This window comes from Hippocampus guttulatus, chromosome 3, assembly GCF_054856545.1.
Source record: "Hippocampus guttulatus isolate MCC_2025c chromosome 3, RoL_Hgut_1.0, whole genome shotgun sequence".
Taxonomy (NCBI): Eukaryota; Metazoa; Chordata; class Actinopteri; order Syngnathiformes; family Syngnathidae; genus Hippocampus; species Hippocampus guttulatus.
Genome location: NC_141263.1, coordinates 17633152 through 17650687, shown reverse-complemented (window position 1 = coordinate 17650687; position 17536 = coordinate 17633152). Strand labels below are relative to the sequence as shown.

General features: G+C 42.0%; 1 protein-coding gene across 3 annotated transcripts; it reads right to left on the bottom strand.

The window, feature by feature from the left end:
- Positions 1–918: 918 nt before the first annotated feature.
- Positions 919–17252, bottom strand: rufy2 (RUN and FYVE domain containing 2). Of its 3 annotated transcripts, none has more exons than XM_086107150.1 (20): positions 17109–17252; positions 14633–14817; positions 12813–12986; positions 12592–12709; positions 12225–12326; positions 11959–12082; positions 11647–11711; positions 11505–11570; positions 11349–11418; positions 11162–11263; positions 10382–10498; positions 10205–10297; positions 9719–9793; positions 9293–9390; positions 4540–4659; positions 4282–4411; positions 3938–4032; positions 2490–2538; positions 2093–2173; positions 919–2014 (listed from the first exon to the last, which is right to left on the bottom strand). In XM_086107150.1, exons 2-20 carry the CDS (start codon positions 14706–14708, stop codon positions 1871–1873), a joined length of 1899 nt encoding a protein of 632 aa, XP_085963276.1. In that variant the 5' UTR covers positions 14709–14817; positions 17109–17252; the 3' UTR covers positions 919–1870. The 3 variants fall into 3 exon arrangements, with proteins under 3 accessions (XP_085963276.1, XP_085963277.1, XP_085963275.1); XM_086107151.1 differs by lacking the exon at positions 17109–17252 and adding an exon at positions 14960–15125; XM_086107149.1 differs by lacking the exons at positions 14633–14817; positions 17109–17252 and adding an exon at positions 13258–13977.
- Positions 17253–17536: the final 284 nt, after the last annotated feature.

The window sequence follows — 17536 nt, the reverse complement described above, 5'->3', positions numbered from 1 at the left end:
AATTCAGTATAAACTATTTAAGTTATTCATGTTTAGTTTTTGGTGGCAAATATTCCGCCCCACAGCGTCACACCTAGTTTAGTTTTGGTTGTTAAGTGTCCTAGAGTGTCTTAAAAGACGCTTATAAATGACATGTAGTATTAGTATAAAAAATTTCAGGGGTTATTTTTACTGACCATTCATTGTTCATGGCATGTACAAATGTTTGTTTTCCTAACACACTGTCCATTCTTGTTTTCTTACAGCCGCTGTGAGACCTAACAGCCTAACATCTTGGGCCTCAGACCAGGAAATTGATGTCACAATCAAGAGATGGCTACATCTGGCTCCTGATCGGGATGGTGACAGGAAGGATAGCATGAGAAGAAAAGAGGACATGGAGAGCGCAACAATTTGATGGACAGAAAAATACCGTTCAAGAGTAAGCTGCATCCCAATTTGGACTTTGTGTTCACTGTTAAATAAAGAAAAGTGCATTTTTCCAGTGTATGTGGAGTTATACTGTATGTGAGGTTCACAAATTATGACAATAAACATATTTTTATAACAGTCGTTTTTGAGACTTTTTCTTAATGTGGGTCAAATATGGCTCATGAAAGATGTGGCTTAGTTGAGGTTGAATTCAGGCTGATATCAGGAACCTGTTCTGGCCCAGCGTCGGGCCGGAGTAGGGCCAGATATGGTTTTACAATGCGGCTCAGATCTGGGCCGAATGCGGCCCACATCATGGATGCCAGACGTGGGCCACTGCAGGACCGTCATTCATTGAGGTATGTGGGCCGAGTGTACTGCCGTGTCTGCCCCAGAGCTGGGCCAGACCAATTTTGCTGACTGGGACTGTACCTGGGTCATTTTGGCACGAACAGTATTAGACAAACTCAAGTGGCACCAACACAGAACATGAACAGCAGCCTTGGGAAGATGGCGACAGTAAACTTTCTGTACTTTATTTTTTATTTTTTCGTGAGCATCTTCAATTAGTGGTGGCACTTATCTGATCAGATTTTTGTACAAACAACATGCAGTCAGTAATTTTGCTTAAGTGCTTTCTCTTAGTGTGAAGCCCCGTCTTTTACAGCTGGGCAAGTCCCATCTTCTTTCAGTGCCTTAAGTGTTTTTCCAGAACGCACGTGATGAGGCAGTGATCGAGTTTCTAATATTTTAACAAAAGAGCAGCGACATCCAGTTGAGGAGATGTAAACATCTGAATATTTGACCCTGTCGAGCAGACAAACCAAGTGCACTGCCACAGGCGAACACAATGTATCACATCATGAAGTTGGAATGTGCACGTGGAATGAAAGCTCAATGTGTACCTACCCCATCTAGCGGGAAAAGTTGGCATTGCATGATGCAAGTTATTTTTAATTTACTGTCATAATTGTAAAAAAATAAAATAAAATAAAAATTATCCTAAGGATTAAAAAAAAATTCTTTGTACAGTTGCTCAATCATCCAGGTCATCGTAAAATGCAAATGTTTGATTTGATGCAACTTAATTGAGTTTTTAAACGAATTCAATTACAATAGAATAACAAAATGATATGAAGTACATCCAGCATCCTGTATTTCCTTATACAGGGAGCCTCCGAAAAAGTTTTCAGCTTTACAGATACCACGTCTGTACTGCTCGGGTTGTGCTTTGTGGTCATGTCATTTTCCGTATGTAACGAGGCACGCCGCCCAATTCAAGCAGAGGCCACTATTTGAGGAAACGCAGTGCGCCACTTCAGCATCTCAACTTCCAAACCAATCCAATACAATCGCAGTGAGATATGCGACAAATGTGCATGCAAAAGCTCTAAAGAGATGGACCTTGCAGAGGGCTGACGAGCGCTCATTATGCCAGAGGAGGTAGAGTGAAAAGCTTTCAAGTGGGATTAGACGAGCATCTCTGTAGGAGGAGAGCGTGGCAGGTGTCGCACACTCGCACTGGTTTGGGAGATGCGGGCAGTGGAAGTTCGTTGTCCGAGCAACTGTTGCAGAAGATCTCTCCGCAGTTCCTACAGTGATGCTGGACACACAACAACAACACTCATGATGTAGGCACCCAAAGTGTGTAAAGCTTCGTCAGTGATCACTTTAGGCTCACCTTGCGTCTTGAGATGGAGAACTCTTTCTCACACAGCTTGCAGTGGCTTGCGTCCTTGTCTTTCAACCACACCTGCCCGCCCTGCAACGGGCCGCCACACGAAAGCTTACAACTAACTCCACGTCAATGGATTGGATTGGATTGGATACAACTTTATTGTCAAATGTGCTGTACATACAGCACAGATGACATTTCTTCCCTCTCAAGACAACATAAAACAAGAGGAGCTGCTGAGGATGTCCGCGCCGCCATCAAAAGAAAGTTAAAGAATGACAAAGTAATACATGAGACACAGACAATCGTGCAATCTTAACCACTTTCCTGCATACACTTTGTTGTCTGAAGCAGTTATAGATGAAAGCTACATACATGAAGCTACACACCGCGGTTATTTTACCTGAAGAGCTTTGTTGGCTTCTTTGATGTCCTCAATCTTCATTTTGGATCTGTATGACAGAGTGTTGAGGACATTGTGACAGAGCCAGACAGACGGAATATTCCAAAGGATAATCGATTCTAAATATTATTTATTAGTGACAGCCCAATTTGTTTGTGTTGAATAGTTTAACTCCTGAATAGTTGTTTGTGTGACATGGCTTCGTGGCTGGGTGCATGCTAGGTGTATGGGGTTGATGCTTTATTGTCATCTGTGTTTTAAGTGCTTTGTCACCATCTCTCGGCAACTATAAGCAATTTTAATTCCTTTCCCGGTTCGGGGCATCAATTATTGGTGGATTTCTGATATTCATGGCTGGGCTCGGTGCCCCTTGAACAGCGGGCGTTAACCGCAAATGCATATTTGGAAAAATATGAAAGAATATTACTGCTGTATTACACTACAGTGAAACTCCTCTACAACGAAACCTACATGGGCAAAATAATATATGTGAAAAAAATCATGAATCATGCATGAACACCATTCCCACTCTCCTGCCCCGCATACAACAAAAAAAACCTGTTGCGTATACGAAATCTTTTTCTCTGCTCTTGCCTTGTGACGAGATTCACTCCAACGAAGTCTAGTCCAACAGCGACCTCTACTGCTTCGTTCAGAAACGGCAACAACAACCACCACACTGGTTTACACATGCGCAGTAGTCCAGGAAGTATTTGTTTTTGTTAGTTTCAGACGCAGCAAGAACGTTGCATTGCTAAAATGGCTACAAAAAGGACCTTTGGATGTCAAGCAGCTAAGACATGAAGAGCTCTGACGCTGGAAGAGAGGGTAAAAGTGATCAAAATGAAAGCCGGAGGAAACAAAATAAAAGACATTATTCAGGAAATTGATGTAAGGGAAAGTGAATGCTGATCGTAAATTTCGCAATTTCTTTCCCTTTTTTTCTTTCTACACAGATTATATGAAGTGTCAAATAAGTACTGTATATGCTCATACTTATGCACTAATGGAATAGAAATAAATAGTACACATACATTTGTGTGTGCATGTACACATGCGTTTGTGTGTGTGTGTTTACATCTGAGATCAAATTTGCTACGGTGAAAAACCTCCTGTTGTGAAAAATTTGCTACAAAAATGATTTCGTTGTAGAGGAGTTTCACTGTACAAGCCAAGAGACTCTTGATTAAAACAATATCAAAATGATGTTTATGGAGAAATGTTTGAGTGCTGCTGGTTTGGTCGGTCGGCCCGTGTGTGTGTGTGTGTGTGTGTGTGTGTGTAGTTCGAGAAAATGTCATGACATTATTTGAGCAGAGGTGGGTGGGCCACACCAACATTTACATCATCAACAGTCCTGTATTAGCTGCATTAATGTTCATGCATTTGTTCCCCCTCCAATTGGAACATGGAAACCAAGTCGAGGCCAAGTTAAACAGCAGACGTACTCGCTTAGTTTGGAGCCAAGCTCCTCGAGAGCTTGTTCTTGGTCTTCACATATACTTTTCAGCTGGAAGTTCTCATCCTGCAGGCGATGGAACTCCTGTGGATAAAAAATAAAATAAAAATAAAAATAAAAAATAAAAAGACAACGCGTGGTTTACAGGCATTCAATGTCACTTGCTTCATTAGGTAAAACAGTGGGATGGATGCTATCCATCCTTCCATTCATTTTCTATGGGGCTTGTCCTCATTAACGCGGTGGGCGAGCTGGAGCTGATCTCAGCCCAGTTTGGGTGACAGGCAGAGTACATGTACTCATCAGGTGTGTTTCTCTCATTCTTTTGTTTACCATCTTGAGGCCGTTGATCTGCAGCGCCTGTGTCCTGAGCTGAGCCACCGTTTCTCTCTCTCGGTGCAGATCGTTTTGTAGCGTTTGCCTCCACTCCCGTTCGATCTTCAGGTCCGTCTCCAGCTGCAAACTGCGAAGCGGACACCCCGCGCGCATCGCATTAAGAATCGGCGCAAACGGCGACTGCCGAATGGAACGGACGCACATCAAGCCATTTTCAGGAGGCATTAAGGACAAAAGTGCGTCTGCCGGGCTTACAGTTGTTTCTCTCTGTGGTCGATCTGCTTCTGCAGGCTGTCGGCCTTGTTGGCAAAGTCCATCTTGAAGCGCCTGGTGCCTTCCTCGGCCGTGGTGCGGTGGCTCTCGGCTTCCTGTAATCTGCGCCATTACAACCAGCGACAAACTCAGGACCATGGCGAGGAAAACAAAAAAACAAAAAAACTGGCGTAGGAGCGGGAAGGAGGACGATGGGGAAGTAGAAAAGAACCGGGATGATGCGCAAGCCGTTCAACGGAGGATGAAAGGGGAAAAAACTTAAAATGGAGCAACCGAAGGCAGAAAGTAAAATGGCGGAGATGGCCTGCGATCAACAAGTGAGCTTCCTACACAGACACTCCAAAGCACGTTCAAAACATCACGTTTTATTGATCAAGGTGGTCAAAGGCAGTGACAACATGGGCTTTTACAAATCCCTCGACAGTTAGGTTTCTAGAAACATGGATTTCGTATGTCTCAGTCCGTCACTCCAGTCAATAAATAGTACGCCAAGCCCTGACACGATGTAACATTCGGCGTTCAATGTTTTAGTTTGCAGCGCTGTAAGCAGTGGCTATTTTGCATTTGAGGTTAACGGGGGAAGTGACCCACCTGATCCAGCAGATGGCGCTGTAGCAGAAAAAAACTTCAATCATGTATTTTTAGCTCAACTTTTTGTCGTTGCGAGGGTGGGATAAAATAAATAAAATAAATAAAGAGTCCAGGATGCATTGCGATGTAGATTCTGAATCGATTCTGAAATGTACGGAATCAATTAAACAATTAAATCCGAGGAACTTGAAAGTGAAACGCTTAGCGGACAGTCTATTTGACACACGTCCCGAAGAATAAATTTAAACATTTTGGGAACACGACAAGCGTCAGCATTACGTCTCCACCTGGGAGATTTATGTTTATCATTCGGGTCTATTAATTCACAGTAGAGTAATCCCTATCGTGGCTCACACTTCAGACTGTACAATATTTCTGTGTTTTCTATTGCTCTCGCTCTCAAAATATGCACAAATGTGTTTGCATTGTTTTAAAAGCGCGCTTAAAAACCTACAATCAAAGTGCTATGAAAAAAAAACATGGCTAGAGTGTATTTGAGTCGTGTATTTGTATTCCACAGATTTTCACTTATTGCAGGGAGTCTGGAATGTAAGAAGGAAGGGGGATTCCGGTACCGCATGGATTCAGCTACATCGCTTCCATTTTGTTCTGATAAAAGATAACGCAAGTAAAATGCACCTGTAGTTTCGTTTCTTCGTGAAAATGTGAATCTTACGATTATATTAAAAGTATGAAATCGTCAAACTGTAAGTAAAAGAGAGCGTAGAAGAAAATATGCATTGATTCAAGACATCGATAATCGGTCATCCGACGGAATGAAATCTTGACTGCATTGCGACCGTCAGCTTTTTGCATACAGCCCAACTTAGAAATTGCTTAACTGTAACATTCTCCATTTCTTTTTTTTTTTTAAACACGTTTTTATTTTTTAAATATCAATGCAACACGCACTTCCTCTATATTAAAGCGATCTCTTGTTCATGTGACTACCATATTAGCATTTTTGTTGATGGGTTAAATGTATATACGAGCAGGAATAATAATAACAACTCAGATTGTACAATAAAAAAAAAAAATTCTATGTTCATATATGTCGTCTACCGAAGTGGATGGTGCCCCAAGCATTATGAATGAGAAAATATCACTTGGGTGTTGTGTAAGTTATTGCTCCAAAATAGGATGTTCTGTATACACCAGAGCCTCAACTTTCTATCTTAAAGTCAGCAAGCTTGCATCTATTTATAGCGGTATGTGGAGTTTACCCTGTTCTGACAGCTTCTCTTTTAATATCTTTCGAGAGATGTTACAATGAGGAAAAGGTGACGTGACAATGAGAGAAAATAAGATATCACAACCGCAATCATCACAAATGATTCTCCCCCGCTGCCCGCCTCCCTCACTCGGCCAACGACGACAATATTTCCCCAAACTGCACCGTCCACAAAAACACGTGGGGAAAAAAGGAAAAAATAGAAGTAAAGCTGGGTATCGTTGATCCAAGTCAGTCCATGTGTAAGTATGCGTTTGTGCTCAGAAGGAGATGTCCTTCACTAGCTTGTACTGGTGCTCGGTGTCTGTGCTGGCACACTTGACAAACGACATGGCCAGAGTTCTGGTCTGACTTAGCAGATCTTTATCGCTGCGCAAGGGAAGAGGAACCAAATCGCAAAGCAATGTGGGTAAAATGGATCAATGGATGATTTCATGGCATAAAAAGAGATAAACAGGCGGGAGAGGAAGGAAACAAGGGGGGAGGGGAAAAGATCAGAAAGAAAAGGAAGGAAGAAAGGATGTCAATACATCAGTATTCTAATTCGCCACCGACACGCTCGAGGCAAGAGTTGTGGTTGTTTTTCACTCTATGAGTGACGTGAAGAGAAGCGGGAAAATGAATACAATCACAGCACAGTTTGATGCCTGCACAATATACAGCTGCTGACTCGTTTGGTTGTTAATGAAAAGTTCCTTTTGAGCTTAGCAAAAAATAAGTAACGATGTCAGCGCAGAGGAAAACCATTCACAGAGAGAGAGGATGGAGCACACTGAAACGGATGGCTGGGTGACTCCGGGGGTGGGGGGAGGAGTTACGCGAGGTTTCTCACTGATGCTGTGAGGAGGATTCCTCATGAATCGGCGTCGACACAGTGCAACAATACCCAAACTTGTCATGTGTGGCAGCTTAAATACGTCAGTGGATTTCTCCCAAGATATCGCAAAGAAGTTACTAAGAATCTTGACGGAAATATGCTCCAATATGTATTTTAGGCTTTCATTGATGATTTGGGAAGAACAGGATAGAAGGAGCTTATATTTATTTATTAATTTTTGGGGGGCTTAAATAAAATGTAAGGCATACACGTCAAATCATTGGGCACATCTGGTCCATTGAAATCCTGTGTCAAAAGATACTGTCAATACCATATTGGCCCGAATATAAGACGGCCCTGATTATAAGACGACCCCCTCTTTTTCAAGACTCAAGTTTGAAAAAAGACTTTTTGAACACCAAATTAATTTTTATACAGAAAATAATTACAGTACATCTGAAACAAATGATGCTAACAATATATTTGAGAGAAAAAGCATGTTATTTTGCCTGTTCAGATCTTAATATCTCAACCTTTAAATATATAAACTAAAGTGCAATCTCCATTCGTAAATGAATGGCTTCTGGTTTTTGAAATGTTAATTACATCATAACTTCTCCTCAGCTGCCGGTTAACCTCGCTGATCTTCGACCCACTTTTCTCCAGATTGCCGCTACGTTTCTCCATTTTCTGTTATCTCTTCTATTATTTTCTTCTCTTTTCTTTCTTACCGCTATTTTTTATTTTTCTTCTTCGTGCTACCGCTATTTTTATTTTTATTCTTCGTGACAGGGGTTCGCTTTGGCCTGGGGAGTCAAGTTCAGCATTCGCTTCAATGATATCTGGTGCCATCTAGCGTCGTGAATGGGTATAATGTCTAGACCCCGAATATAAGACGACCCCCACTTTTTCGGTCTTATTTCAATGCAAAAAACACCATCTTATATTCGGGCCAATACGGTAATACTTGGTTATGACTGACACTGTCATCTTCATTTGGCAATATGTTCATTATTGCGGCTGCATTTTGGTGCAGTGGTGTAGAACCGCGCTGCATCAGAGTGAGAGCCCGCATTTATTGTTTTGTTGACCAAATCGAGCTACAGAGGAGCGGCAATCTTCATGCAAATGCATGGCACTCCAAAGAAATTGAGAATTTTTGCATACGACACCACAAAATTCTCAGACAAAAGCGAGCAGTGACTACAAGTGAGTTCCTGTGCGCACTCAACAACGAAAGTTCCATTCATGTCGCGAAAATTGATTGGTTTTTTTTTCCCTGATTAGCAAGAAATCAACCACGGGTTCGTGGAATCATCCTCAGAATTCTGAAAATAATTCTGTGATTTTTTTTTTAAAATCTCTTTGCCACATAAAGGCACCAGGGAACATGAACTAACAGAACCCAACGCGGAAATGAACGAACAGAATTCTTTGAAACTCACTGAGTGTTTTCGCACAGAAACAAAGTTCATACATTTAATCATTAACTGTAGCTAATGTTATCTGGTGAGCGAAGAGATGACAAAATTTGAGAGGCCACCTGGTTCAAACACTTTCATGACAAGACGTCATTGTGTATCATGTTGCCGTGACAACGGGTTCCGGTTGGTGGCTAATGACCGATTTTCTTGGGAGAAACCCTGACAGGCGTGACTGGAGTAAAGACCAAAACCATTTTCCTCTGTTTCTCCTCTGCAAGGTCACACTCGGAACGAGGGTTTACATTATTACAGACTTTTTTTTAAGTCAACACTAACGTGGTAAAAGTTGGTGTCGTCGCCGATGGTGTCATTGATATTTTTGGTACAGAATAATAAAAACATCTGCTCCAGCGAGGGGCTCCCTCCTCTTCCGCAAACATTGCGAAAAAAAAAAAAACGTGATTAGCGAATATTTGACATCAAGCTCTAAAGCATCGTTTTGGAGTAGTAAAGTCGACAAGTCTGTACAACCCCCCGAGTCAGGGCGACCTGATAATATAACAAAAATATAAAAGAGAGCAACCGGGAGTTGGGTGAATTGAGGAGATACAAGAGGAAACATGATTTTCTTGTGCTGATTAATTTGTTTGCCCAAGATTTTGTGTTGCTCACCTCTGCTCCAGCTGCTTCATGGTGGCAGTGATCTGATTGGTCTTCTCCTCAAGACGACTGATCATGTTGTTCTTCTTCTTCATTTCGTCATCAGATGACTAGAAGACGAGAATAATTGGCTCAGAAGCTGTTGGCCAGTTTGGTCTAACACAGGGGTCTCAAACTCAGATCCTGGAGGGCCGCTGTCCTGCATGTTTTCCAAGTCTCCCTGTTGCAACACAGCTGATTCAAACGATCAGATCAGCAACAAGCTCTGCGGAAGCCTGACATTGAACCTGTTCATTTGAATCAGGTGTGTTGCAACAGGGAGACTTGGAAAACATGCAGAACAGCGGCCCTCCAGGAACTGAGTTTGAGACCCCTGGTCTAACAGAAGATTTCTATTTCATAGCTGTCATACGAGACAAGAAGTGTGTTTGTATGCACCTGCATCTTCTGATACATCTCGACATTGATGGCTTTGACTTCGTCCAGTTGATTTCTCAGACCGATCAACGTGTCCTGTTTGTAAACAATAACAGTTGCACAAATCCTTCGACATTTATGAGGTGTGCACATCCAGTACCAGTCAAAAGTTGGGAGACAACTTCAAATTGAAATGCTCTCAGATTTCAGAGGTTCAGAAATTCAAGCGATTCGCTCTTGCGAACGCACAGCTGAGAACAGAAAGTCATTCCAAATCAGAATGCTACTTGGAAGAATCTAAACTGTAAAACATATTCTGTTTTTGATTCACATTTTGTTGTTTACCAAATAATTCAATCAATATTGTATAGATATCATAATGGTGATGACTTAAGTATTAACTTGCAATTCAGATTTTTTTTTTTTAATAATGAAGAAGTACTGAATTGTTTGTGTTTCCAAACTTTTGACTGGTACTGTACACTTTTCGTGAGATGTTATCTGCACCTGTTTTTCATGAATATCTTTCTCGAGAAGTTTCATGGCCAGTTCCATTTCCTGCTTCATTGACACTTGGACCACCAGCTCATTCTCCACATCCTGTTCACAACCACGTACACAAGCGCTGGCGTTGGCACAACTCACAAGACGGCGGACGTTTAAACGTGAGGTGCAGCCTCTCACCTGTCTGAGCTGACACTCCTCCTTCAGCTGCCTTTGCGCCTCGTTGTACATCTCATCCAAACCTTGACGAGACTGTTTGTATGTGTCTCTCTCCACTGACACGTCACCTTGAGACACCTACATAGAACAAGGAACAAAAAGCTTGTAAGTTTGTGCTGTGTTGTTTTGGTCAATAATAGAACGGAATTCCACCACTGGTGTAACTTTTCGGGCTTGGGCCTAATGCATCTTAAAAGTACTTCTCTGAAGTAAGAGTCATACAAAGGCATCGCAATAAATTTGAATAATGCAGAAATCTTTTTTTTTTTAAAGGTGAAACTCTGATGCAGAGATTCATGACATACAGAATAAAATATTTTGTTTATTTTCTATTTTTATAATTTTACCATCCAGCGTATGAAACGCCAAAATTGGAATTTTACATTGCAATCTCAATTATTTTTGATATACAGTTGAAAATACGAGAAAAGTATTTTATCTTCATTAAATCTAAACACAAATTCGACTTTTTGAATTGGTCTCCTGAAACAATACAATACAGCACAGGTGGGAGTAAGTTGATATGCGCAAGTCACAAGTAAGTCTCAAGTCAGAACCTTCAAGGCTCAAGCAAGGCCCAAGTCACTGTGGGGGGGGGGACAAAAGTCAAACAAAGCAAGTCAAGTAACGACTTAGTTAAGCAAGTCGTCAATCAAGTCAGAAAATCTTGCTCGGTCACTATTCCCACTGATCATACGACAAAAAGTACTTCTTTTTTTGTACTACAATGTGTATGAGTACCTCTAAATGTTGTTGTGCCTTCAGAAGAATGAGGCTGTTTTCGCTCCTTAGTTGCTGGTTCTCTTCCTGTAGTTTAATGATGTTGTTTTTGGCAATAGCTAACTGCACATATAACAAAAAAGTTGAAAGAGACAGATGATGAATTTGAGTGTAACCTTTCATTTTCACCAAAGATGCTAAATCTCACCTCCTCTACGAGTTTCGAGTTGGACTTTTCCAGAGAGTCCACTCTGCCCTGTAGCCCATGAACTGTAGAACTGGACACAGCAATATTGAACATAAACCATAATCTCCATGAATATCTTGGAAATTCCCAACTTTGAGGTCAAAAGTGAAGTCTTACTTCAGTTGCCGATTAAGTTCCTCGACGTAGTTTTTCTGATCCAAGATAGATGCTATCTGGCTGTTCCTGTTGTCATGGAAACAAACATTCATATTAAAGGGGCAAGGCATGAAACGTTCGAATAAACAACAGGAGAACGTACCTCTCTTCGCTCCTGTAATCATCTATGTCATTCTTTAAGTACATGGAGAAGTCAATCACCCCAACCTAAAAAATAGATAATATATGATGATCTACGTTTTTCTTTTACTAAGGCGCATAAAACAAACTGAGATGCAATGAGTGACCCGCCGCAGCAGCAGTAAATTGCAATCCCATTTATAATTTGATACAAATTAGTGACAAAAGTCATGTCCAATTATAATTACCTCCGCAATGATCTCATTAACATGCTCCGCGCCACTGGATCCTGTAGACGAGGTGAGTGGAGTGCAGCGGATGTGGTTGCGCTTACCTGAGAGTCCAGGTCTTCACCTTTGACACACAGGTTGGCATCAATAACGTTCAAGCCAACCAGCAGGCCCACGATCACGGCGCCTTCCTCTTCCAGCATCAGTGCCGAATTCTCGTAGAAATCACTGCAGAGGAAGGACAACGGCTTCTCACAAGTAGTCCAACAAACTCCAAATTCTGTACGGCCACACACGCTTTGGATGAACAATTCTAATACTCATGATTAGAAGTTTGTCTTTTTGTGTTTGTGTGGGTGTTAACAATTACCATAGTAAGTCTTTTCGAGTGATGAGGAGTCGCAGATAGTCGGCCAGCCGCTTCTGCATAAGGGCCAGTCGCAACCACGCTCTGGCCCGACCTAGAGGAGTCCTTAATGCAAAGAAAAGGTTACTTGAACATGTCATCAGATTACTTCGTCTTTCTTTCACTTTGTATGTAAATCTCTAGAATAGACATTGTTGATAAAAACAAAAAAAAAAAAAAAGGACCACATTTGTGGAAAATGTTCTTGTGGGGTTAATCCTTTGTGAAGTCTTGTGAGAAAGGCATCTTGAACATTGTATCACAATGATTTTGTGTGACATGATATATTTTTGGTTGAAGTTCCTAATCATGGGCCGTGTTTACTCCTTACTTGAGTCCTGGCAGATCTCGCACAGAGGCTGAGATCTCTCCTGCTTCCGGACACAGTTTTTCTACCAGCTCCAGAGGACCCCAAAGAGACTTGTTAAATCCCAGAAAGGATTTTTTCACTGGAAAAAAAAATAGGAGAGCCAATAAGACACTTACATACACACAGGATCTATTGAAAGGGAGTTGCAACATGTGCAGTGCATGAAGCTGTAGTCGTCTCACCTCGCAGACCATGTTTGAGACAGTGCTCCATGACAACGAAGAACTGTTGCAGAGGCGGGTAGTCCGAGTCCAGCGTTCTTCCGAAGCTCAGGGCTGACTCGATCAGGCCTTTAATACTCAGCTTGGCCATGTTGAGCAGGTTGGCTCGTTCCATGGCCATGGGATCCCGCAAAGCTGACAGAAAGAAAGAAATGTTTGAACTTTTATGAATTTCGAGATACTGTTCCCGGCAGAGCAAAAGCATAGTTCTCTTTGTGCTTCCTCTCAGATTTGAGAAATATGGTAGCCAGAGTGATTGAAGACTCTAAATTGCATATGCATGCGACTGTGACTGTATTAATGGCTCTGTGACGTGCGATTGGCTGATGATCAGTCTAGGGTGTTAAGTACCCTCCGTCTTCCCCAAAATCAGCGAATGAGGAGAGGCACTATCGAAATACACTACCTTGAACGTTCCATTCTCCTGGCATGGATGCTCTGTTCTCCGACACTTTAGGCAGCACGTGAATGCTCCCTGAAATGGTTTCAGAGGCTTTCCTGGCTAACGCGAAGATGGGAGCCTGCCATCGTCCGTCTCCTCCTCCACCCCCGCCTCCCCTCACAGCGGGGATACATTTCTCGCCGATGTTAGATTTCTCCTCTTGCAACCTCAATATTCCGAACACCTGAGATTTATCCTTGCTGTTGTCGGCCTCAGAAAGCGCCAGGTCGTGCTCGGCGGCCGATGCCATGTTTGGCTGCGTCTCTGGAGCTAAGCAGCCGCTGGTCTGGCCCCACGCTCGGCGGGTGAGCTTGGCGCCGAGTTACCCGGAGATCGTTAACAACCGTAGTTGAGAAAAATCAGCAGTTGCATCAGCTAAACAATGACCGATACTGACAGGTGAAGCACGAGTCCAAGAGAAACGACGGGAGGTGACGTGAGGCTCGCCGACCGTAGATAGGCGTCGTTCGATAGTCTATATGGTGAACGTCCGTAGCACCGGCGGAGGCAAAATACAGAAGAGCCACTCCTCGGAGACGCTTTCTTTTCCGTACATGATTTCGCCGTGGAGCTGTTTACAGCCAGGAAAAGTGAGCCGCGGTCTGCTTGTGACAGTGCCGCCCGCCTTGCAGCCTCTCTCTGGAGGGGCGGTGTCAACAACTCACTCACGAGACACACAAAAGGAAACACTACGTCATACATACCGTGCCGCTTTGCCGCCACCTGTAGGCTACGCGCGACAACTGCATTGCCTGCCATCAAAAAGCCCGTTCTCGCGAGAATGAAAAAATAATAGCGCTGTAATTATTACGCAAATCACGTAAATTTAGGCATACTGTATCTCACAAACAGTGCATATTCATGTTCGGTAAGTAATGTGCTTATGTGTTTAAGAATATTACTAACATTCGGACCACTATTGTCGTATTTGCTAGTCTCTGTTTAGGACAAGCAGTTGCTAGAAGGGTCGCAAAAGTTGCAGAAAATAGTGAAAGGGTCGCCAAGTTGGCAACACTGCAGACACAGGTCATACCTCTTGCTCACTATTTCACTTCTAGCATCCACACGTGTGCATAAAAAATAAAATAAATGAAAACCTTTACAACCGAAGCACTGCGTACATTTTACTTTGACTTCATGGTCACTGTGAGGGCCATTCAGAAACTCAGAGTGAGTCGGATGTGGCCCCCGGGCGGTACTTTGCTAGGTCTGATTTAGAGCAATGGTACTTAAGACTCCAAATTGTTCTTAGGTGTGAGTGTGAATTCTTGTATATGTGGCCTGTGTTTAGCTGGCTACCAATCTCGGTTGTACTGCACTTCTTGCAGTGGCCGCTTACCTTGACCATAGGCTAAGCGCTCCATACTCTCACTGTGAGTGATGCCCCAGCGATGGAGGCTCTGGGGGGAATACATAGCCGGGCGGGAGCCTCCTTGACCTGATGCTTCGATGCCAATGTGATTGTGGGTCACACCAATACCAGGGTTTCGAAATGGCTCGCGTTGGTGTGCTTCTGAAGAGAATCTGCAGAATTTATGAGCAGAATATAAGCCCAACATACTACCTTGTCCCTATTGCAAATAAAGAGAAAGATACAGTACATCACACAAGATCTTTTGCACTCATAAACAATCAGTTTGGTACTCCTTATCAAATCAAAGTTTACCTTTAAGCTCTGGCTTTGGAAATATAGGCATCCATGAGAAGAAATATGGAAGCTAGCACCCTATGGAGCGTCCGTTATAACACAAACTATGACCGGAGGCAATAATAAACGATGTATTGCCCTTTTCCTCTTCATGTGCATTTGCAACAATGCGCTAAGAGCTCTCTCCCTTGGCCCTCTCTCACCCTAATAGCTTCCGGCTGACCATGGATCATATGACTGGTTTACTTCCAGATCCTTTTTCACTGTTAAGTTCCTGCAGAGGAAAAACGTTGCTCATGACTCAGTGTTGACGCCCTGTGGTCTGATGGCCACTGCTGCCTCATACTGTCTAAAATCTCCTGCTTATTTGTTTACTTGTCTTGTCATGCGCTGTAGGTCACGTAAGAGTCAAAAGTGTGAGCTGAGCAGTTTAATGTGCTTCTGCCGTCCTTAAGCAGCATTGAAGCTGTTTAATGACACAACATTTGGAGTTTTCTCTAAAGCTAAATGCACAACAAAAATGATTTACACACATTGTATATTTATATTCACCACATTTTATTTTTTTTTTATTTTACAAAAACATCGCAAGTACTAATGCTAAAGTCAATGTAAAATCGCATTGACATGCTAACGGCAAATTAGCATCAACTTCAGAAGTGCTATTTCTTCAAATAACAAATATTCATACACAAACGTTGTGGAAGCTCACACACATAGTACACAACGGCACAAATTCCTCCCATTCTGTGAAAAAAGAATCATATAAGATAAGATAAGATATCCTTTATTAGTCCCACACTGGGGAAATTAAAAAAAATTAAATATTAATTATTATAATTAAATATTAAATATTAATAGACTAATTCCAACTTTCTTCATGTCTCATTGTATAAACTCGATGCGTGCACCACGCTGCACTCAAGAGGCAAATGCACACACAGTAGGAACAGTCGGTATTGGGTTTCATGTATTGCTTTTTTTTTATTGCTATTACTGTATATAAGTATATTCTTATTTTACTTTCTTACTAATCTTCTCATTGTCTTTCAAGTTATATTCAAAGTTGAGATATATATTAAAAAAGAAATATAAAGCGACAATAGAGACGCTTATTCAATGGTTTGAATTGATGCAAAGACGCTAGGCATCAGAGGTGTGGATGTAGCAGAATGAAAACGCAAAAGGCTTGAATTTCACATTCTATTTACAAGGTCATTTTGCATTAGACAAAAAGAATAGTTGGCTCAAAAATCAAGTCTTCAACATGCAGTGATGTATGAGCATGTGACTATGATGATAGTTTTGACTTTGATAGTTGACTTTTTAGTAGTTGAAGACATTTTTTACAAGTTTCGAAGTCAATGAATAATTGTTTTATTAATCATGATTTTAATCTCAATTCAAATATTCATGTTTATTATTATTTCCATTATCATCCAGCCCTGTTAAACACCATTGTCTCTGCGTTAGTAGGCTAAATAGGAAGAGTACCGGTAATGATAACCATCGAACAAGGAACTAATACTTATTACGACATGGGATAGCTGGTCAGTTTGTACTGTTACTTCAAACGCTGTCTGTACACTTACCGGTAATCATGTTTTTATGGTGGTAACAACTGAGGCTTGGAATGAATTAATTCACCTTGCTTCTGAAATTAAAACAAACTGAAGGTGAGTCAGCAATCAAACTGTGTTTGACTTTGGAGGTCCCACTGTATTTGTTTTGGTCAATACAGAAGTTGACAAAAGCATTCTCAGTCTCTTCCCAAACTCCGTCCTCCACTTAAAAGCCCATCCTCACTGACACCCCCCCCCCCCCCTCCCCGAATCTCACATGTACAACAATGTGTTAGTACTACAGTATATGTATTATACGTCCTTCAACAACAGGGCTCAACCAGCCAATCAATGATGCTCACACTGCTCGGTGAAAGCTCTTTTCTCCAATAGGGATGAGATGCTGTTTCATGGCAATAAATGCCTGCCTCACTGCAGCACTGTTGGAATGTGACTTAATGTACAGTATGTTGTGGATAAACATTGTAAAGTACTGAAGGATAATACATGGATTTTTATGAACACAACCTCAACAGATGAGACACATGCCATATACGTTATGTATCAAGCCATCATCCCATAAACAATATCATGTGACATCTTACCTCACGAGCTCAGCAAACAAATATGCGTTCCACTCCCATGATGTTGAAAAATATCTATCTATCTATCTATCTGATGCAGGGCAGTAATCCGGTACATGCTGTGGCAGAGACATCACAGACAGAAACCACAACCATCACACCACACAGTACCCAATGAGAGACGGGGGTGGGGATAGTCGGGGATGGATGCGACAGGAAGTGACAGGAGGGAGGGGGAGAGAACGCAAGATCCATCCACTCAAGACGGCAAGGAGGTTTACTGTTCATGTGCTATAAATACATGAAGATGTGAATGAGTGCAAAATGCATGTTGGTGAATGGGTACATGAGTAGTGTTGAGTCTGATCCCTGATGATTGGACAGAAAGATCTTATAGGGATGAATGACTTGCAGACTGCCAAAATAAACAATACCAGATACCAACACAG